Genomic DNA, 23,803 nt, shown 5'->3' with positions numbered 1-23,803 from the left:
AATGCTTATTTACACAAGGCCCTCAATGAAACTACTAACCACTTCCAGTAAGGTGTTTGTTAATTTTTGTTGAAGCTATGACACACCGCTAAGTCATCAGTGATGTCTGAGAAGGATCGTCTAGTGTGTATAATTACTGTAATGACTGTGGCAGGAAGATGAAATCTGGGAAACACAATTTCTCTGTGCTTTGCAAAGGTCTGGCCCGTTTTTCTCGCAACTTATACTTTCATTAGTTAGAAACTTTAAATCAATAAGTTATGTCATAGTAATGATAGGGGTACTATCTTGATGTTGGTAGTGTGGAAGATACTGGAGAAAATTATAAAGAATGAACCATGATTCAGGTGGAGAAATATAAATTGGAGACATTCAAACACAAAGCCACTCAATATCGTGGCTTATCTCCCTTCAATGTAAAATTTAAGAAAAGAGACCATTCTCTACATCCTTTGATTTATTGATGCATATCCCTTTCAACTTTCCTTATAATTTACACTATGAGAATAAACACTCTTTTATAATGCAGAATAGGAATTCTTTAAATTAGCTGCTGCTTGTTGAAAATATTCTAGTGCTCATTCTTCAAGCTGCAAAGGTAAAATGCTGTCCCCATTGGGTGTATTATATATTAATTTATATGAGCAAAAATTACATCATATTGTAAAACATAATATTTGTCAACTCCTAGAGAGCCAACTATTAAATACACTGCTCTTCCAGACTCCGGGACTATCTGTTTTTCAATACAAGAAGTAGATCTCTGTGATCTCATATGAGAGGGAACGCTCCCAATTTTCTACCTTACAAGTAGCTGACAATTCTCAGTCTTTCAATCAAATCAGCTCAGGCAGTTGTACCCCTGGGGTTTCTTTTGCCCTGTCTTTTTAGATGAATAGTGAGCCAATTTCATTTCTTCTGAAAAAGAAACACTTTATGACAATAATTTGAACAGTTATTGAATAAGTCATGTTTTTCTTTTTATAGGTTCTAGAGTGTTCTACCGGAATTTAAAAGGATATTTTATTGTAGTTTTATCCACTTTGCTGTGATTAGCAAAATGATCTGCAGGTGGTGGTTGTAAGCGAAGAATCCCCGTGAGTTGGCAAGTGTGCTTCAGTGCAGTGTTCCTTATTGATGTGTTGTATAGACCCCATGTTGATGTGATGTTCAAAATACAGCAGAGAATAGACTTTCTAGCCAATTTGATGAGAGAATCTACATTTTGTTGGATGTACCTAAAGCAATTGCAAAGTGTTTTGCAGGGCATTTGTATCAAGGGGATAGCTGCCTGCTTTCTGATGTGAAAATTGTCATTGTCTTGATGAAGTAGGCTAGTGGATGGTAATTAAGATACAGAATGAACAGCATCTGCTTCATGTAGTCAATGTTTTACCTGTTACAATTTGTACATTGCAATGTAAAGTTCATTGTAGTTCAGCTTTTGCTGTTTCTAATTTCCACCCCAAGTTCAATAGTTAAATCTTCCTGAGTGATTGAGTTGCAGTTAGTTGCCTGATTAATTTACTTGGTTTACTGGTGAAAACCAGAATTGTTATGTATTTAACACAACCTAATGCACAGTAAATTGTGCCACCATATTTTAAAATTTCACCCTTTGTTTCAGGAGGGTGTAAAAAAAAATCTCCATGGCACTGCTTTTAGGAAATAAAGGGGGAATCCTTTTGATAATCTCCCTTCTGTTTGTTTCTCAAGAACACTTTATTTTAAAATAACTGATCTTTGGCTTTGTACAAAAACATTGCTGTTATAATACTTAGAAGGTATAGTACTTGGAGTATAAATCACTTAGTGATGTCCCGTGGTAATTATAAATTCTGTACAGTATAAAGAAAAACCAGTTTTCTGTTCATGTAGAGGTCGTTTAGATTTGTTTTACATTTTAATATATTGTTTTCCCTGTTAATAAATTCAGTTATCGTAAAAAGACCACCGGGAGAGCAAATGAAGTTTCATAGTTTTATTGCGATTATGAGACGTTAGCTAAAACTTCTGTAGCTTTTCATTGTAGTAATTTTATACTCAAGCTTTGCATAAAATAAGCACTGTTTATAGGGTTTCTATGTACAAATAGTATTGCTGAAACATTTTTTTTTCCACTTCATATACTAATAGCAAGCTAGGGAATTTAAATCCCAAAGTGCCTTGAATTGCTTCCAATATTTAAACTCTTTCATGGGACTTTATTATGGATTTCCCTCTACACATCATTTAAGATGGTTGTTTGAAAATGAATCCCTCATTTCTAGAGCAATCACGTTGAAACTGTTGTGTTTCCAATTATTTTAATTCAGTGTGGCTTTTGGTCTTAACATCACAATATAGCTACTAATATATTCAGTGTTTTCTGACAGCATATTGGATTAATGCCTCTGAAATTGATTGCACCACTTGCCATCCTTACTTTAATCAATTATTGCAATGTTGTGAAACAGTAACTTTATATGCATTGATCCAATTGACTGTAATGCTGGTGTGGTTGAGAGAAACCATCAGGGAGAAAAAGTTGTCTGGGTAATGCTTGTATAAAATTCAGAAACATTTCCACAAGCGTATCTTCACAATTTCATTACAATGATCTGAAGAATTGTCAGAATCGTTTTGAATACTTAAACTGCAAATGGTTTGATTGCAGGAATTACTGGTCATATTATGTATTTTAATATGTACAATTTTAAATTCAGAACAGGGCAGCCTAGCTCAGTAGAAGATGAAGCAAGGGACAAAATCACTGTCTTTACCAGAATTCTTGACCGATTACTGGATGGCTACGACAACCGACTAAGACCAGGATTAGGAGGTTAGTAAAAGCATAGTATTTTGAAACACAGTTTTGTTCTATTTAGAAAACTATGTTTATTCCATGCAAAATATTTTTATCTTCCCAAAAAAGAAGTTTAAAGACTTAGTTATCACTGATGTGCTGTTATGGTGAAATAGTTAATCAGTATAGAGTACCTGATTTGTTATGGATTTGTTTATCCACAATCCTCAAAAGAGTAGTCGATGGTTCAGAACAGTGCATTTATCACTTGATTACCTGGAAATCACATAGTTTGATTTCATTAGCCTGGTGTGAGAACAAGTATTGGTAAGTACAGATTTACTTTATAAACTGACAAACCTCATCAAAATTCATGATACCTGAAGTGCAGCAATTCATATAAAATTACACCATCAATGAAGAAAGAGAAAAAAGAACATCAGAAATAACGATGTGCCATTTTTAACCAGTGTATTTCAGATGTGCTGAATATGAAGGCAACTAAAAAGATGAACAAAATCTTGGTCAAGTAGTTTGCTTTTAACGATCTTAGAGGAGGAGTGGAGTTGGAGAGATGAAAGGGTAGAATTTGAAAAAGTTGTGGTGGGGAATGCAAGCTGGGTTGTGGTACAGACTTGTCCCCAAAATGGAAGGATTCATGCAGAGAATATTTGTAGGGAAGTTTGAAATTACAAAGATAGGGGCACTGACACTACAATAAGACAGTTAATCAGAGAAGAGGTTTTTCAGGAGATTGCATTGGTTGTCTAGGATAAAAACTGCAGTAAGTATACGAGTAGTAGTGAAATTATGCAATTGTCCATCCTTTCTACTTTGGTGATTCTATGTCCCATAAGTTGAATAGAAATCATACGAGAGGGAGTCAAGCATGAAGATGTGGAATAGGTGAGAAAGGCTAGTAAGTTCAAAGCGCATTTACTATCAATGTATAATATATACAAGCTTGAGATTTGGCTTCTTGCAGGAACCACACAAAATAAAAGAAACTAAGTAGAACCCATTTTCAAAAAAAAACATCAAACACCTAATGTGACAAAAAATGAACAAATAGTACAAGCAATAAAATAGTAAATAAATAACGCTGAACTAAAGTACATGGAAGTGAGTTCACAGCCACAAAACCAGTTCATTACTGCAGCCGGTCCAGGAACCCACTAGTTGCAGGCCACAGCCTCGGTTCAGCGCAGAGATTAGTTGTTCCTCGCTGATCAGCAAGCTGAATGCCAGCCCATGCATTGCCTCTGGTCCCAACATACTGACCTTTTTAATCTGGCCCATTGTTTAAATCAGCCAAATGTTGGCTCATTCCTCACTTCATTCGGAAATTTGCAAAGTAAGTCAAGTTTCATGAAGAGTGATTTCTTTTCCAAGACCTTGAAGCTGAGGATGGATTTATTATTTGAGGAAAATATTGATGGTGAGAATTTTAGAAACGAGAGTAAATTTTTTACAATGCCAGCTATTTGGGTGCTATATCGTAGGCAGGTCACTGGTAATAGAGTTGATGGAGTAGCAGAAATTCTTGATTAGACAAGAAAGGGAGAAATTGTAGACCAGGACAAAAGCCAGGGAGATCCGGCAAAAGTTTGGTAATGGCACAAGTGGTGCCATAGTGCTGGGGCAAAAGGAGACTGGTGGAACTCTGTGGTGAACAGGTTAGAATTCTTAAAACAAAAGATGAAGTGTCTGGAGGTGCAAATCAAGGAATCAAACTAGAAACCAAGATAATATGGACCATAACACCACTATAGTAATTTTGATGAGGTGGGTCATTGCAAAAATGAAACAGCTAGTAGAGTAAGTTCAGTGAGGTGAAAGGGAGCTTTCAGCTGACTTACACTCATAACCAGGATATCAATAATGTTGTGGATCGTAAACACTTTGTTTGTAGCTTGAGTGCAAACATTCTGACAGCAAATGTAGAGGAGCATGGATTTTCCCAGAAACTAATGTGGTGACTTCACAAAGAAAGAGTTATTGAGATGCCCTTTTGTGGATAGTATCCAAATTACTGAGGGAATGATGGAGAGTGTGAGTCTGTCTGTGTGGATATTTCACCATGTTCTTCTATGAACCTGTTGGAGAAGAACAAGAGAAACAAAAAGGCAGCTGTTAGGTAAACTACAAAGGATTCTAAGAGTCGGAGCTTTCTTTCTCTGCTATCTTATAATAAAGATGGACAGGCCCATTATGCTATCCCAGGTAATTAAAAAAGGCTGCATGCTGCTAACTAAGTCAAAGCAAATGGTATCAAAAGAAGTGCTGAAGAAGATGCTCTGATTAATGATCAATTCTCTTTATCTTCAGTCACCAATGAAAATTTGTAATTATATTGAAAAGTTTGGGAGAGAAAATATGACCTGCATCTCCTAAAGCAAAGAATGGATTTCAGAAAAAAAGAATTAAAAATGTTATAGCTAAGTGGCACCTGCAGGTTCTGAAACTTCAGAAAGCATCTGCATTATCCTCATTGACATTTTATTAGTGAAGTGAAGGTGATTGGTTTATACATCTATGCAAGTCAGAAACAACTTTAAAATTATTTGACTCCCAGAGACTACAAGTAGTAATTCATAGTAGCTTTTTAAATAGCGGAGAGCATTGTTGAGGACATTGTTGGAAATATTAGTGATTGTAGTGCTCATTTTTAAAGTTAAATATTTTTTAAAAAATGATTGTTAAATGTTTTCACATGCATTTTAAGTTATGAATTGATCTGACCATAATAGAATTAAATAATTATTTGTAATGTGCATGTGTACTATAAACCATTTCTACTTGAAACTGTAAAAGTATGAGTTAATGATTATTCATTTTGTATGGACTAAATACTCTGGAAAATATGTTACTGTGTTAGAGATGTGAAGTTTTGCCACTTTTCCCTGAGGAGACTTTCTGAAAAGACAAACTGAAATATTGCTGTGAATATTTCCTTCACTTATTTACAGAACTTCCAAGTTGCTTTTACTGTTCCCCACCTAGCCCTTTGGTGTTTTATGTGACTTTTAAAGCTATATTAGAGAACAAACAAACACTTAGTTTATATTCAACTTACACCTTAAATTCAAATGCAACCATACCCAGTGGACCTGATGCTTTGAAGTGGTTTATTTTAAGACCAGCACTGTAAACTTAACTTTCAGTTTTATGACAGCAGAATTTGTATTATCAGTAAATCTTTACAGGCTTCAATATGGTATACCTTATTTGCAAGAATGATGATGCATTATGTTTAATTTTCATTATGGTAAAACAATATAGGTGGACAGAAGGTCTGTGTGTTTTGTTCTCCTACAGTCTGACAGATCCAGCTGACCCCACTGTGCTTTATGTTGCTTTTGACCGTTTGTCTTCAGCTGATGCAACTTCCAGATTTTGGAATCTGCTAGATTGGTGTAGTGATCTGTGCAGAACTTTTGTACGTAAATGACAGAAGTTGTTGAAGGTATTGAGTCAAGGGATGTAGCTTTCATAGAAACAGAAAATAGGACAGGGGTGTGGTCCATTTGGATCTTTGAGTCAGCCCTGCCTTTTAATATGAATATGGCTGATCCTCCATCTCAATATCACAGTTCCAGTCTCTTCCTATATCACCTGTTGCCTTTTGAACCTCAAAATATATGTATATTCAGTGAGATCATTTCAACAGCGGATGTGTTGAGAATTCCACAGTTTCCATGACCTCGGAATGAATTTTTTTTTGTTCATTCTTAAGTCTGCTGTCTGCAACCCAAACCTTTAACTCTTTGTTAGAGATATCCTAACCTAGCTAAATGTTCTTCTGACATCCAGTCTGCCTAGCCTTAATACAGGTTTTTCTGAACTTCAGTGAATATAAAGCTGGTCAGCATATTCTCTCCTCCTCTGGTAGACCCACTGTCCCAGCCTGGTAAGCATCATGAATGTTATTTAAATATATGCATATACATTCCCTCATTTGGAATCAGGAAGTGCCATGAATATAAATTGTCAAAATGGCTGTATTAATTCATAGGCCAAAACATTTGAAAAATTGGGCCAAAACAAATGGCTCATCAATGATTTACAGTGTTGTAGTCTGCTGCTATTGTGTCTCTATCAATGAGTATGTTTCACTAGATAAAGGTCCACAGTCTGGATTTTGTCTGAACCTCAAGGTGTGGCACTTCACAGTAGTCTTGTGGTTAGCACTATACTTCACAGTACTGGTGACCCAGGTCCATTACCCACCACCGCTCCCATTTTCTCCCACAGTGCAAAGATGAGGTAGTAGGTTAATTGGTCATTGTATATTGTCCTCTGATTAGGCTAGGATTAAATCGGGCTATTGCTGAGTGACCGAGAAAGCCTATTTTGCACTATATTTGAATTTAAAAAATATGAAGTATTCCACAATAAGATGAGTATTAAATGGATTGGATCATGCACTGTTTCTCTTACCCTACATTCACTTATTGGGCTGTCTTTGTAGTAGTACTAACCTTTGCAGCCCTGTAGGACAAATTGAGTTCCAATCCTGGTTTTTGCACATGTCCTGCAAAGTATAGCCAATCATCATTTAGTAGATGCCTTGTCAGCCCATAATGGCCTTTGTTTGTAATCAGAGATGAATAAAAATATTTGCAATGCATTTTAAAATTTATTTATATCTGTGGGTTTACACTTTGCTATTAGTCCACACACTCCATTCTCAACCATGTTGAATTCCCTTGGAGACAGTAGAAGCGCAAGATCTCTCAGTCAGCCCAAAATGACATGATCAAAATGTAAATTACAGGCTTCAGTCACACACAGATTAGTAGTAGAAGTATAATTAAAAGTAATAAAGGAGAAGTAGTAGTTTCATGAGCAGTCTGCAGGATGTCATTGTTAGTCGTGTTGGTCACTGGTGCCATCTTGCTGGAGGTCAGATGAACCCGCATGACCTTTACTTCTATGTTGTAATGGCAGGTATGGAATTCAAAGTACGCTCTCGATCCATGTGGTATTATTAGCTTGGGTGCTGTTTGGATCAACTGAGTGAAAATGAGGATGATGCTGATGATGATGGCCTTCAGGGTTTCCTTACCTCATATGTGCGTTGAATTTGTAAATGTTCACTACCCCACTTTTTTTTATTCTGAGTAAATGATACAGGTTCTTGGAAAACCAACTTCATCTGTGTGTACTTCCTGCATCTTGGATGAGGCACAGAACAGTATATGTGAAAATTGGACTAGGTGGCTGATGGCTGAAATTGTATCCAGCCACCTAGTGGCTGGATGTAACTTGAGGACACTGAAGTTCAACACTCGTTATCCCCTGTTCCCAGCGCTCCACATAGAGTCCAGTTATATGTTGCTCTATAATAGTCTGGTGCAGTCCCTAGCATGGTCCTTAACCAAACAAACTTTAGATCCGAAGACCTGAAGATAACTGATGGCATTCAGAAAATCCATGCCTATGTACTGGCAACAATGATGTTTTTTGAATTAGTGCACAACAACAGTCCTGAGCACTGGTTGAATTTAATGTGCACTGATTAAAATCATCTCTATCTTTCTTAAAGGGGAACTTTTCTGCTTGCAACTACAGCTGAAGTTTACAGAAAATCTTGGAAATACTCAGCAGGTCTGACAGCATCTTAAGCAAAGCTAAGTATCTTGGAAGCACCCAGGAACCACTCATTAAAGCAATGAAAATGTAATCACTAGACCCTATAATACAGGCTGCCCTTGGAACCCTCCAGAAAGAGTCTGAAATAGGTTGAGAAGTCTTGTACACATGGGGTGGGGGGGGGTGGCTTGGGTGAGCAGTAAGTCCTTTGGGTCTGAGATGAAGCACTAGTGGAAGTAGGTAAATGCCTAGAGCAGTGCCTCTAGTGCAATAGCTTAAAGCTCCTGAACGTTGTGTTGGAAATATCCCTCTGTATTTTAATAGTATAATTACTCTCTTCCATACATCACACCCAAAAACAACCTGTATCAACCAATGCTCCGGCCTAACACAAGATAAACACATTTACTATTACAAAGTTCTACAGGTTTCACATATATAACAACTATCCTTGGTGAGCACATTGTACTCATTGCATATTTCCTGGTCTTTTGTACATCTGACCATAGCCGCAGACTTCTGGGAAGCTCTATTTTATCGAGATACTAAGTAGAATTAGGAAAATATGCTGGCATTTGTGAGGTCCTCTGCCAGCTTTCGGCTGGTGGTCATGATACTGGGACCATATACCCCACTGATCTTCTCTAACACCCCCACCCAGTCTTTTCAGTCTTTTCTGATTCAGATAGCTTAAAATTCCCACTCTTACATTTGACCTCTTACTATGACCATTCCTTTGTAACCTTTTCATTCTAATTATTGAAGAACAAACTTATACAAGGAGACTGAATTAAACATTGTTTGCATTTGACTCCCATGTCTGCCAGCCCTGGAAGTCTCCAGAGATGGTATGTCAAAACAACTTTGAAGATTCAAGGTACATCATGGTATATCAACCATGAAGTTTGATATGATGTACCTTGAAATGTTTGAAAGGAAAAGACTGACAAGGTCAAGGAACTGGAGCTGAATGTACTCAGGGCTATCCAGAAGGCTGAAAACCTTTTAGATGAAACTTTTCCTGCAGTAGTCTCATCTGGAGTGCAGACTTCTGATATTAGATGGGTGACCAGCAGAAAAATAAGAGGAGAAAGCAGTCAGTGCAAGGTTCCCCTGGGAACCTTTTTAGATAGAACTTGGGGGATGAGTGATGGCCTACTGTGCCAGCAAGGTAAGCAGTGGCATAGTAGCCAGCTCCGAGGCTCCGCAGGGAAGCCCAAAGTCAAGGAGAGCGATCGTGATAGGAGACCCAATTGTTGGGGGGGGGGGGGGCCGACAGGAGACTCTATGGCCGAGAAAGTGGTGCCAGGATGATATGGTGCCTCCTAGGTGCTAGAGTCCAGGATGTCTCAGAGCGGCTGCAGAATATTCTCAAGGGGGAAGGTGAGCAGCCAGAGGTCATGGTGCATGTTCACATTAATGACATGAGTAAAAAGGGGGAAGAAGTGCTGCACAGACAATATAGATAGATAGAAAAGAGGCTGCCAAGCAGGACCTCCAAGGTAGTAATCTCTGGATTATGCCCAGTGCTGCATCCTAGGTAGAACTCAAAAAATGGTGAGGAACAGATATGCAGGCAGATTAAGGAAAGGTGTGAAACAACATGTTATCAAGGAATTTCAACTTCTTTATAACTAGGACCTTCCTTATTAGTGCAGGAGGTTTGGATAGGCAGAATTGTTAAGTACATCCAGGAGGTTTTTTTTAAATCAATATGTAGATAGTTTAAGAAGAGAAGAGGCTATACTGGACCTGGTGTTGAGTAATGAACCTGGCCAGGTGACTGAACTTTCTGTGGGTGAGCAGTTAGGGAACATTGACCACAAATCCTTAAGTTTTAAGTTAGCTAGAGATAAGGATGAGCACAGACCTCGCCAAAGAGTATTAAATTGGAGCTGGGCAAATTATGATAACATTAGGCAAGAACAAGGAGTTAATTAGGAATGCCTGTTTTTGGGCAAGTCACATCCGACATGTGGAGGGTGTTTAAGGACCAACTGCACAAAGTGCAGGACAGATGTGTTGCAGTCAGAAGGAAAGATAAGAGAATATTGGATATCATGATGAATGTAGTCAAGAAGAAAAAGGAAGACGTATGTAAAACTTGGGAAACTGGAATCAAAACAGATCCCTTGAGGAAACCAGAAAAGAACTCAAAAGGGGAATTGGGAAAGGCCAGATTGGCCTTGATGAGTAAGATTAAAGAGAATCCCAGGGCATTTTATATGTATATCAGGAGCAAGAGAATAAACAGAGAGAGTGTGGGACCTGGAAACTACAAGTTAGTTAGTCTCACATTGGTGATAAGAAAGTTACTGGAGAGAATTCTCAATAGGATTTCTGAGCATTTGGAAAACCACGGACTAATTAGGGAGAGCCAGCATGGCTCTATGTGGGCAGATCGTGTTTCACTAACTTGATTGAGTTATTTGATGAGGATGATTGATGAAGGTAGAGTTGTGGATGTTGTCTACAATTTAGTAACAGTTTTGGCAAGGTCCCTCGAGAAGCTCATTCAGAAAATTAAGATGTATGGAATCTGTTGTGAATTGGCTGTTTGGACTCAGAACTGGCTTCTCCATCAAAATCAGAGAGTGATGGTTGAAGTGACTGATTCTAGCTGGTGGTCTGTGATTAGTGGTGTTCCTCGGGGATCTGTACTGGGACCTGTACTATTTGTGATGTATATAAATGACCTGGATGAAAATGTAGATGGGTGGGCTGGTAACTTTGCAGATGATATGAAAATTGGTGACATTGAACCTTGAAAGATCAAATGTAAAAGAGAATGAGAATGAATGTGCAAGACCCTTAACAGTATTGATGTGTAGAGGGACTTTGGGGTCCAGCTGTGCAGGTTCTTAGGGAGGTTAAACATACTTGCCTTTATTAGTAGAGGGATTGCGTTCAAAAGTCAGGAAGTTATGTTGCATCTTTATAAAACTCTAGTTAGGCCATATCTAAAGTATTGCATTCAGTTCAGGTTGCCTCATTGTAGGAAAGATGTCGAGGTTTTGGTGAGGATGCAGAACAACTTTACCATATGCTGTCTGGTTTAGAGGGCATGTAAGGTGGGATAAACTTGGTTTGTTTTCTTTTGAGAGGGCAGAGGCTGACAGGAGATCGAATAGATATTTATAAGATCATGAGAGGCATAGATTGAGTAGACAGACAATATCTTGTTCCTAGTGTTGAAATGTCTGATACTAGACGGCATGCATTTAAGGTGAAAGGAGGTAATTTCAAAGGAGACGTGAAGGGCAAATTTTTACACAGTGGAGAGTATCTAGAATATGCTGCCTGGGGTGATGTTAGGGACAGAAACATGAGAGCCTTTTAAGAGATATTTAGATAGACACATGAACGTGAGGAAAATGGGAGGATACGGACACTGGGTAAGCACAAGCGATTAGTTTAGTTACCCATTTGTTCACTAATTTATATGGTTCAGCACAACATTGTGAGCTGATTGGTCTGTTCTTGTGCTGCACTGTTCTATGTGTAGCGTCTGCCTGAGAGCAATTGCAAAATGAAAATCAAATGGAGTATGAGGGTATCTTACTCTAGTGTTACATAGAGTTTGCTAGGAATCTAAATCTTACCAAAATGGAAGAGCTGACCAACTCGCGATTGTAGAACCAAGCCTTGATGATGTGATGGATGGATGATGATGCCTTACATTGAGCTACAAGCAGAAGCCATCATGGCTTTCATTTCCGTTGTTAATTGGTGTTTTGAGTGTGGTGGCACACCAGCATTTGGGCTATAATACTACAGCTGAAGATGACCTTTTTGGAATATACATCTGTCCTCTTGGGATGCTAGCAGTCATACTTTAAGCAATACCACTCTTGCAATGTTCTTATTGTTCATAAATCAGGCGAATTTAGGTGCTTCCACTAAAGGTGAAGCAGCTTCATTGAAAGCCATGCCATTTTGTGGTTAACCTTAGAACCACCTGCAAAGATTTGGCATGACATCTAAAACTTTGACACACTTCTATGGATCTGTGGTGGAAAGTATATTGACTGGCAGCATTACAGCCTGGTATGGAAACACCAATGCACTTGAATGGAAAATCCTACTAAAAGCAATGGATACACCCTGTTCATCACGGTAGGGGCCTCCCAACCATTGAGCACATCTTCATGGAGTGTTGTTGCAGGATATCAGCATCGTTAGGGACCCTCACCACCAAAGACATGCTCTCTTCTCGCTGCTGCCATCAGGAAGAAGGTACCAGAGTCTCAGAGCTCACACGACCACGTTCAGGAATAGTTATTACTCCTGAACCATCAGGCTCTTGAACCAAAATCGACGTCACTTCATCATTGAAATGTTTCCACAACCTATGGACTCACTTTCAAGGACTCATCATCTCATCTTCTGGATAGTTATTTCTTATTTATTTCTTATTATTATTCCTTCCTTTTTGGTATTTGCAGTTTGTTGTCTTTTTCACACTGGTTGAATGCGCAGGTCGGTGCGGTCTTTGATTAATTCTATTATGAATGGTATTCTATTATGGATCTATTGTGTATACCTGCAAGAAAATAAGTGTCAGGGTTGTTTATGGTGACATAGATGCAGTGATAATAAATTTACTTTGACTTTGAAATGAGTAACTACCTTCCACTGAGGCAGCAATGCATGACAGAAGTATGATGGGCACAAGGATGGACATATATGTGAGAGGATAATTGTTTTATAATTTTGCTTTGTTTGTTCTACAGTATGATTTGACTTGTTGACTTGTGCTCAAACAGAAACTGAAATGATCAGCAAAGGGGAAATAATGGGAAAAGTGTCATCAGGAGTGTAGGTTTTTCCGTAATAGAGCAGACTATTAAAGAAAGCTAAAATGATATACATTTAATTGTGTGTCCCCCCAGAAGGAAGTAGATATTGCTAGCAAGATGATATTCCTAAAGGACTTCAGAGTTGGTAATCTGCATTGTTAGCTCACTGCAGCGCTCAGAGTGAAGGGATTCCCATATCAGTGAAAAGTAGTTTGTCCTAACTTAATGTGGAATATATAATATCAGGGTGGTATGCTATGTAACTTGCACAAAAGTTAATGGTCAGACTCTTTTGTAGATGGTCATTGGGAAACACTGAAGTAGTTCTACACAGTGGTGACAGTTAACTTCAATTGTTTGTAAGGGTTTACTGTATCTGGGTGTGGACTTACCAACATTTCAAGGACTAAAGTCCTTAACTGAACTAATATGGTGAACTTCCAGGAAGCGTCTATTTTAATTGCCATTTGCTTCGTCATTTCTTCTTCCTTTTTCTGTGCAGGGGGCAAGAGCTAAGTGACAAGGTTATGGTAGATACAGCTGAGGCCAGTTAAATGAGTGCCCCTCTCTGGAGAACCTTGCTGTGTGACTGCCCAACCCAGGTGGCATGATACCATAATGAGCATGTCATGAGTTCACTAGTAAGCCTGTGTCTTTCTTACCCTCAATTTCAGGAGCTCCTGTACTGAGGAACCATAATTTAGGAGGCTTGCCTTGGAACGCAAGACCCTTTGACCCTTATTCGTGGAGCCTCAAGTATGGTGGGAACAGGTGGGCACAAGTGGGCTGCCTCAGACTGAAAGACACTTGAGCATTGGAATGCATAGCACTAATCATGAGGGTATTTTGGATCTGATTGCATTCTATTGTGAATTTACCCATTCAAGAAAGAGTTGGGATTTACTTGGGTGTAACTATTCAGCTCTAGCATCTTGCAGAAGCCCATCATCTAGACAAATTTGTGTGTCCACCTCCTCTGCCCCCCCCCCCACTGTACTTTACTGTAAATAGAAGTGGAAAGGAGTTTGGTCAGAGAAGAGAGCCTCTATCACATTCTAGATGAGGTATCGGACTACAGCTACGGCTGTGAGCTACGAGATATAAAATTAGCACAATTTTCTGGAGGCTAAAAGCTTATACTGGCAATGAACTTGTTGTCCATTAGCAGATGAGTACCTAGGCCTTTGCATTTATATGAGATGGCAGGTCAGAGTGATTAGTGTTTGTAAAATTGTTAGCATCCCGTTACTTTGTTCTCAAACATGTAGAGGTAGTGTGCTGCCTGGAGATCGGCCTATCATTCCAAGGGCCTTCTCTCCCTACTACCTCTGTTCCTGCAGTGGCATAGAAACTATAGAGTTCTCACCTGTTCTTGGTCATGCAGGAAATCCTGTGGTACCCCACTTGAGCCAATAGGCAGAGAAGATACTTGTGGCTTAGGCAGAAACAATGTGCTTCCCAGCTGAGCATAATAAACTTGTATAAAATTAACTATTCCTTAAGTAACACAATTATGATGTTTGTTCCTAAATCTCTGAGCTTATTTGCTCCGAGTACCCCACACGTGCAGTGGTGGATCAAATGGTGGAAGCTGAATCATCTGCAGTTCAACATCAGTAAGACAAAGAAGATGGTGATGGACTTTAGGAAGACCAGGCCTGCATTGTTCCTTGTTACTATTGGTGGTGAGGATGTGGATGTGATGAGGACCTACAAGTACCTGGATGTGCACCTGGATGACAGACTTGGGTGAAGCATCAACACTGGGGCTGTGTACAAGAAGGGCCAGAGTTGCTTCTACTTCCTGAGGAGACTGACATCCTTTGGCGTATGCAGGCCTCTCCTTCACATGTTCTACCAGTCTGTTGTCACCAATACAATTTTCTATGCGGTGGTGTGCTAAGGCAATGGCATCAACATGGGTGATGCCAGCAGGCTCAATAAACTGATTAGAAAGGCTGGCTCTGTTATAGGAGTCAAACTGGACACACTGAAAGCTGAACAAAAGACCCTACAGAAAATCCCGGCATTTCTGGACAACGTTTCTCACCCTCTGCATGCCCCCTTCGCTGAAGGGAGGAGCACTGTCAGTAATAGACTAAGGCTACATCCACACTAGACTGAATAATTTTGAAAATGCCGGATTCGCGTAAAAACGATAGGCTTCCACACTATTCGTTTTGTGAAATATCTCTATCCACATTGAAACGGAGATTTCGGCAAATCTCCTCCTGCTGTGCGTGTGCAGGACACATCCACCGAAAACAAGCAACATGTTTGGTGTCGAATCTCGACGTAAAAGTGTGCGTTTGTGTAGTTACAGACGAGAAAAACTTAAAAAACGACGGACAGCTGTTGGCTGTCACGTGGGAGAACTTAAAACTCAAAAAAAAAACAAGTACTGGAGCATATGGAGACAACCAACAGGGAATTCACGGACTGTATGACCCGGCTGACGACGATCATTGAGAAACTGATTAACTCTGTTGCATTAATAAAGCACCTTGTTAAATGTATAAAACATTTCTGCAACAGTGTTATCTTGTATTTCCATACAATGTTACATTAGGCTGTTACACATCTATTGTCAGAGAAGTACTTGCATAAATGGATAAACCACCTTCATACGAGCAAGGACAGAAAACAGGGCAAAGGGAGTACAGTATACTTATTTATTCAGTAAGTTACAGGTCAAAGTATTTAGTGAGTACATTTCTAATTCTTCTGGCTTCAGTCTCATTGCTGTCTGTTCTGAAATTGTTAGGTTGCATTCAAGAAAACAATGAAATAAAACGCTGCCATCTGACAGCATTTTCAAGTCTCCGGTTACTCCGTCCACACTGATCTGCCCAAGCAGTGCTTTCAAAAATACCCACCCTGGAAAGCGTTTCTGAAAAACTCTGGTTTCAGGGGACAAAAACACCGTTTTAGTGTGGATGGAGGGTAAAAACAAAGAGAAAAAGCTTCGGTTACAGATTTATCCGGCGTAGTGTGGACGTAGCCTAAGACAACTATGCTGTTCAAAGAGTGCTACATGAAGTCATTGTTACCCTTGGCCATTAGACTCTATAATGAGTCAACCTACAGCCAGGAAATTGATTAAACCCTCCTGGTAGACTGTTTGTGGTAACTTATTTTTTATTTTTTCTACTTCTCTTCTAATATTTATATTTATGTACTTGCAATGCTACTGTGTCACTGTAATTTCCTTTGGGATCAATAAAGTATCTATCTATCTATCTAGATCCCAACAAAACAGCAACATGAACAAGGATTGACATCACCACTATGTGCTTTGGGATTATGCAAGAATCATTCAATTCAATAGAAAAGGATCCAATGCTTTCTTGGTGAATATGACAAATGAACTCTGGCTTCTGGCCAGATACAGGTATTGATTATAACCGATGTTTCAATAGCAAACTCTCCCACCTTCATCTGGGATAAAGATGTCAGAGTTTGTCATTGAACCATCAATTATAATCAATATGTGTACCAGGCTGGAGCCCCAAGAAGAGTTTATCCATGTAATTCAATGTTAAAAATGGCATATGATTCACTGTAATGTTATGATTAAAAATGCACACTGAAGAATATCCACAGTGCATTCTTAAAAATAAAAATCTTGCTAATGCAAATGGATATCCATGCCAACATTATTTTAACTGTCATTTCAGTGATAACAAAGGCATTTCTAATGAATATTCATTCCATCATTAGTAGAACCGGTAAAGTTACAAGATTCAAGATTGTTCATTGTCATTCTTCAGTGCGCACTAGTGAAAAGAGAATAAATCTCTGGCTCCAATGCAGAATATAAAATACACAGCATAAAGAGCTCAGTGAACAAATATAATATAAATATAAAACCAATCCTATAATGTTATGATTTGAGGATTGGTATTTAATTAGGATCATTGAATCTTGGTGGATCATTTCATCCAGCTGCACTTTGTTTACCTCCCAGCGAGCCATCTGCATTTGCCTTTTTTCAGATAAGATCTAATTCTCCTTATCTACGATTCCTTGCTGAACTACTCATGAGACAGCGTACTCACACATTTCTTGGCATGAAAAATTTCTTCCAGTTATTCTCGCAGTCTGTTTATAGTTTCTAATTACTGATTCCCCAACCATGGGAATTAATATTTCCCTCGTCACCTTATCAAAATTTCCTCCGTTAATTAAAATATTCACTTCTGCAGCATTCTCTGGCCCATTGGCTTTAGTCCAAGTTTCCAGTTTCTCGTTCCCAGCATTTTTCAGCTGCATTGATCCTTTTGCTATCTCAAGCTTTTACATCTTTCCATAATGGCTTCCCTTGAAAATGGCCTTGACCGTTGTTCCTAAGCATAATTGTGTTGTTTAAACTTTATACAACCCATATTCTGTTGGCAGAATTCTGATACAATGCTAATAATATGCAGACTCCCACTGTGCTCTGGATGGATTACTGAAATATTGAAACAAATTTAACATTCAATGAAGGTAAATTGATCATCCATCTGATAGGCATTTCTATCATGACCAAAGACCAGACCTTTGTGCCAACTCTCAATGCACCTGTTAGATTACGTCATTGTCGACTGAGAGAATGCAGGGTTATCTGTATCATCAGTGCTGTGATGAAGGCCAGAGCAACCACTACCTTAGTTACGTCTGCTACATCCCAAAGTGGTGGCAGCAACAGAAATGTTACCACAACAAATCGATGTTGTACAAATCATTAGTTAGGCGCAGTTGGACTTTCATGTGCAGTTCTGGTGACTATACTGTAGGAACACCCTGATTAAGGCTCACAGATTGCAGAAAAGATGCACAGGAGTATGGCCTGAACTGAGAGTTTTTTGAATAAGAGGAGGTTGGATAGGTTAGGACTGTTTTCCCTGGAATGAAGGCGGCAGAGGGGCAACCTTCTAGAGGTTTATAAAATTTATGAAGGGCGTAGATATAATAAACAGTCAGTTTTACTTCAAGGGTAGGGGGAACAGAACTAAAATTAGAAGGAATAGATTTAAGCTGAGTGGGGACAGATTTAACAGGGATCTGAGGGGTAAGTAGTTCTTTCATACATTGAATGAGATACCAGAGGATTTGGTATAGGCACAATAACAGTGTTTAAAATACATGTGCACAGGTACATGGATAAGAAAGCTTTGAAGGGATATGGGCCAAACTCAGGCAAATGGGATTAGCATTCTGGTTGACGTGGATGCACTGGATCAAGAGGCATGTTTACAAGCTGTTTAACGCTATGATTTTCTATGAAACCAGCACTTTAAAGGTGGAGAACTTTTCAATTTCAGCATGCTAATTCTCACCAATACATTATGTATGATCTGATGTTCATCACGTTTCCTTACAGTAGTAAGGAAGCTACAGTGAGAAAGGTCTGAGTGGGATTTTGAATTAAAGTGGCAGTAAGCTCAGGTCACCCACTGGATTGAACAAAGATATGCTCAATCTAAATATTCTAATAGAATTTCAGTCAGGCTCTGTATTCTCCTCAGTGGACTACCTGACAGATAACCTTAAATTTGTCCATAGTTTGAGAAAGCTATTAGTTGATGTGAGGTTGACTGAAAATGTGCTACACATTTTCATAATAAAATTAGAATAATTCCATCAGGTGCACATTTCAGATTCCAAGCAGTGCAAGTGATTTTCTTCCAGAAAATACTTAATAATTAACAGGTGACTGAGAGAGTTGAGCTGTAGAGGAATTTTTCATTTTCTTCACTATTTGGGTATGGGCTTTAATATGATTTCCGTGAGGCCTGGGTGCACAGGAAACCTTTTATATAAGGCCTGCACTGCATCGTTGTTTGTCCCTAGGTTTTAAAAAAAGACTTTCTTTTTAATTACTTCATTCCTCCAGTATACACACAAGGTATTAACTTCCCTTTTATTTCTGAAATAACTTCAGAAAATGTGAAATGGAAGACATAATTTGTTAATATGGAAAAATTAAGCTATCGGGTAGCAACACATACAAAATGCTGAAGGAACTCAGCAGGCCAGGCAGCATCGATGGGGGAAAAAAGTAAACAGTCAATGTTTCGAGCTGAAACGTGGACTAAAATAGAAGAGGAGAGCCAGTGTAATAAAAGGTGGGGGCGAGAATGAAGAAGCACAATCTGGTAGATGGAAATGGTCCTTGCCCTCAATAATTTCTCCTTCGGCTCCTCCCACTCCCTTCAAATTCAAGGTGTAGCCATGGGGATTCACATAGGTCCCAGCTAAGCTTGACTTTCATCGGCTACATGGAACAATCCATGTTCCAAGCCTACACTGGCATCGCTCCCCAACTCTTCCTGTGCTACATCAATGAATGCATTGGTGCTGTTTCCAGCTGAGCTCATCGACTTCATCCAGTTTGCCTCCAACTTCCACCCTCAAATTTACTTGGTCCATTTCTGATGCCTTCTGCACCTTTTTCAATCTCTGTTTCAAATTTTGGAGACAGTCTATGAACTGATATCTTTGATAAACCCACTGACTCTCACATCTATCTAGACTATACCTCTTTCCATTTTCTCCTTTGTAAAAATGCCATTCCCTTCTCTCAGTTCCTCCATTTCCACTGCATCCGCTCTTAGGATGAGATTTTCCTGAGGTATATTCCTCCTTCAAAGAAGGAGGCTTTCCTTTTTCCACCATCAATGCTGCTCTCACCTGCATCTCTTTCAATTCGCACACATCTCCCACTGCCACACCAGGGATAGGGTTCATCTTGTCCTCACCCACTACCTCACTAGCTTCCGTGTCCAGGACATAATTCTCCGTAACTTCCACCATCTCCAGAGGGATCTCACCACCAAGCAGATCTTTCACTTCTCTCCACATTCTGTTTCTGCAATGATCGCTCCCTAAACGACTCCCTTGTCCATTCGTCCCTCCCCACTGATCTCCCTCCTGGCACTTATCCTTGCAAGTGGAACAAGTGCCACACCTGCTCTACATGTCCTCCCTCACTACCATTCAGGACCCCAAATAGTCCTTCAAGGTGAGGGGACACGTCTGTTGCGGTCATCTATTGTAATCATTGCTCCTGTAGCTTCCTGTGTATCTGGGAGAGCCGACGTAAATTGGAAGACCATTTCACCAAGCACCTTCGCTCGGTCCACCACAAAAAGAGGGATCTACCAGTGAAAAATCTATTTCAATCCTACTTCCTATTCTGACATGCCAGTCCATGACCACCTCTACTGCTGTGATGAGATCACACTCTGGTTGGAGGAGCAACACCTTATATTCCATCTAGGTAACCTCTAGCTTCTTGAACTTCCAGTAATTGCCACTGCCTCCTCTCCTTCACCATTCACCATCCCCTTTTACCTTTCTCACCTTATCTCCTTACCTGCACATCACCTCCCTCTGGTGCTCCTCCCCCTTCCCTTTCTTCCATGGCTTTCTGTCCTCTCGTATCAGATTCACCCTTCTTCAGCCCTTTATCTCTTTCATCAAGTAATTTCCCAGCTCTTTACCTCCCATTCTCATGGTTGTACCTATCACCTGCCACCTTCTGCTTCTTCCTCCCTCCCCCACCTTCTTATTCTGACTTTTCCCTCTTCCTTTCCAGTCCTGATGAAGGGTCTCGGCCCAAAACGTAGACTGTTTACTCCTTTCTATAGATGCTGTCTGGCCTGCTGAGTTCCTCCAGCATTTTGTGTGTGGTGCTTGGATTTCCAGCATCTGTAGATTTTCTTGTGTTCGCTATCTATCAGCGAGGAGCAATGCAGCCTAATGGAAATTTTTATTAAAACACATTCTATGCAAATTCAGATTTTAGAGCTGAAACAACAAATAGCCAGAAATCCTAAAGAGAATCAGAATCAATGTTATTATCACTTAGATGATGCAAAATTTGTTGTTTTCAAAGACATAAAGTTACTATAAAGTACAAAATAAATAAGTAGTTCAAAAACCCAGGTAGTGTTCATTGAATATTCATAAATCTGATGGTGGAGTTGAAGAAGTTGTTTCTGAATTGTTGAGTGTGGGTTTTTGTTAACTTTTTAAATTTATTTTTTCACAGAGAGCATAAAAAATTTATGTAATACATATATGGAAATGATATTTATAATCTCAGCAAAGGTTAGGCACATGTTCAAAAGCTTCTATCCATTTTATCATTCCCTTGTCAAGTTTGCTTTTGTGTCAGATTGCGATACATGGAGCAGCTGACCAACTTCTGTCTTTTTCCATCAATGCTTCTTCCCAAAGTTTAGTACCTACACCTTTAAAAAACACATGCAATAGTTCAACATTTTCTAAAATTCCTGCTATTTTTATGCACACTTTCCCAAAAACTTAGATACATTCTTAGTTTTGTTTGTCTTTCCCTCTGCTTCAAAAAGCCATTTGGTTCGAGCTTCCAATTCAGTTCTGCAGATTCTGAGTGCTGAAGAGCTCTCTTTTGGATTTGCAAAATATATCCAGCATATTAATTCCACCCAAGTAAAGCATACTGGAGGTGAGATACAATACTGCAGCTAGAAAGATCAAGAGAGTTGGAACAAATTATATTGCTTCAACCTGACCACAGTCTGCACTACACGGTTAGTATCAGAATTGTGACTTACATATCATCATAAAGAGATGCAAAATGGGAGCAAATTCCTTGCAAAGATTCTTCACAGTAGCTCTTTGCATGTAAACAAGTTTCCATTATAGGAACAGGTTTCTCATTAGCCATTCTATTTATGCCCTTCATAATTTTGTATACCTCTATTAGGTCACCTCTCAATTTCTGTTCATAACTGAAAGGTTCCATCCCAAGTAGCATTCTCTTTATGCAAACAGAACGGTACACAATACTCTTATTGTGGTATAAGCAATTTTCTATACATGCTCATGTTTTATGCCTGGCTGATGATTTCCAGCAACCATATGCCTCTTCCGAGCTTATCTACCTGTGCTACTGTTTTCAGTGGCCCTTGGACTTGTACACCAAGGTCCTTCTATGACTCGGTACTTCCTAGGAACCTTCCATTCAAGGTCTATGTTACACTTCCCAAAACCCATCACCTCACACTTGTATGAAATATCAGGAGTTGTTCTGTGGTATGTTTTAGAACTTCAGCAGGCATACTGAATGTTGCTTTAGAGGTGGCACAGTACACTCATATCAAGGACAAAGTCTCCAAAGAGGAGTTCCCAAAGTGCTTCTTCTAGCAGTCCCTGACTTCTTCATTGTCCTTCATAAGGCCATAATCCAGAATCAGAATTAGGCTATTCGGCATATTGAGTCCACTCTGCCATTCAATTACTGCTGATTTATTATCCCTCTCAACCCCATTCTCCTGCCTTTTTCCCATTACCATTGAAACCCTTACTAAACAAGAGCCTATCAACGTCCACTTTAAGTATACCAATAGCCTGCCCTCCACAGTTGTCTGTGGCAATGAATTCCAAAGTTCTTTGATAAGGTGCCACACGAGGCTTCTAATCAAGAGCCTACTCTACTTGTAGGAAAGATACTAGAATGTACAGAAGATTGGCTGACAGGCAGGAGATAGAGAATGGTATAAAGGGGGCTTTTTCAGGTTGCTGACCTATGGTTTTCGAGTATCCGAGTAATCCGAGTGTTCCTACAGTATAGTCACCAGAACTGCACATGAAAGTCCAACTGCGCCTAACTAATGATTTGTACAACTAACATGATGTTCCATCTTCAATATTCATTACCTCGGCTGATGAATTCAAGCAGATAACATGCATTCTTTAAAACTGTCTTCACTTTGTTGCCACTTTCGGGAAGCTATTAATGTGATTGTACCCCAAGGAATTGCTGTTCAATAACTCTCCCCTGGTCCTTGACATTTAATATTTATATCCTGGCCTGTTTTAACTTCCCAAAATCGATCTGTCCAATATCCTAGCTGTAGTTACAATTCCTAAGTTCTGAGTTTATTGCTCCGGTTGCATTTGAGCTCCATGGAAAACCAAAGGCTGCTTATTGGGAAGCAGGAGTGATCTTATAACAAGGTTATGACTGGTGTACGAGAGTGCGTGCGCAGGCAGCGTAAGGAAGCCATCATGCTGTACGTGAGGAGTCCAGCCCTAATGTTCTATTTCCTAAAGTGATGCTTATAGTGAACTGTTGGGAGGTATACTGTAGGGCTTCGCAGATTGGGTCTTCACATTTGTGTGGTTAGCTGTACTCTGCAAAATCCTCTAGAGGGTTTTGCCACAGTGAATAGCTGATGAGCTGGAGGAAGTAAAGAGAGAAATGAGTTAGGAAACATGTCCTAATGAAAGGTCCTCAGAGATTCTAACACCTGGGAGAGTGAGCAATTTCAAATTCCTGGGTGTTAATATCTCTGAAAACCTAACCAGGTCCCATCGTATCAATGCAGCTATAAAGAAGGCAAGACAGCAGTTATATTTCATTAGGAGTTTGAGGAGATTTAGAATATCACTTAAAAGAATTGAAATTTTCTACAGATGAACCATGGAGAGCATTCTGACTGGCCGCATCAGCATCTGGTATGGGTGGGGGGTGGGGGCTACTGCTCAGGATCATAGTAAGCTATAGAATTAGTCAGCTTCATCACGGGCACTAGCCTCTGTGGTATTCAGGACACTTGAGTGGTGCCTCATAAAGGCGGCGTCCATCCTT

At 39.5% G+C, this 23,803-nt stretch overlaps 1 protein-coding gene across 2 annotated transcripts in view; it reads left to right on the top strand.

The window, feature by feature from the left end:
• The window catches only part of LOC132404723 (gamma-aminobutyric acid receptor subunit alpha-2), a 176,960-nt gene that overhangs the window by 64,515 nt on the left and 88,642 nt on the right, over positions 1 to 23,803 (top strand). For both annotated transcript variants that reach the window (XM_059989127.1, XM_059989128.1), the window contains one exon: positions 2,706 to 2,821. In XM_059989127.1, the coding sequence (XP_059845110.1) occupies positions 2,706 to 2,821 (116 nt within the window). The remainder of the gene's footprint in view (positions 1 to 2,705; positions 2,822 to 23,803) is intronic.

The sequence above is a fragment of the Hypanus sabinus genome, chromosome 14 (assembly GCF_030144855.1).
Source record: "Hypanus sabinus isolate sHypSab1 chromosome 14, sHypSab1.hap1, whole genome shotgun sequence".
In the NCBI taxonomy this organism is placed as follows: domain Eukaryota; kingdom Metazoa; phylum Chordata; class Chondrichthyes; order Myliobatiformes; family Dasyatidae; genus Hypanus; species Hypanus sabinus.
Note: the sequence above shows the minus strand (reverse complement) of the source record. Positions and strands in the feature narration are given on the sequence as shown.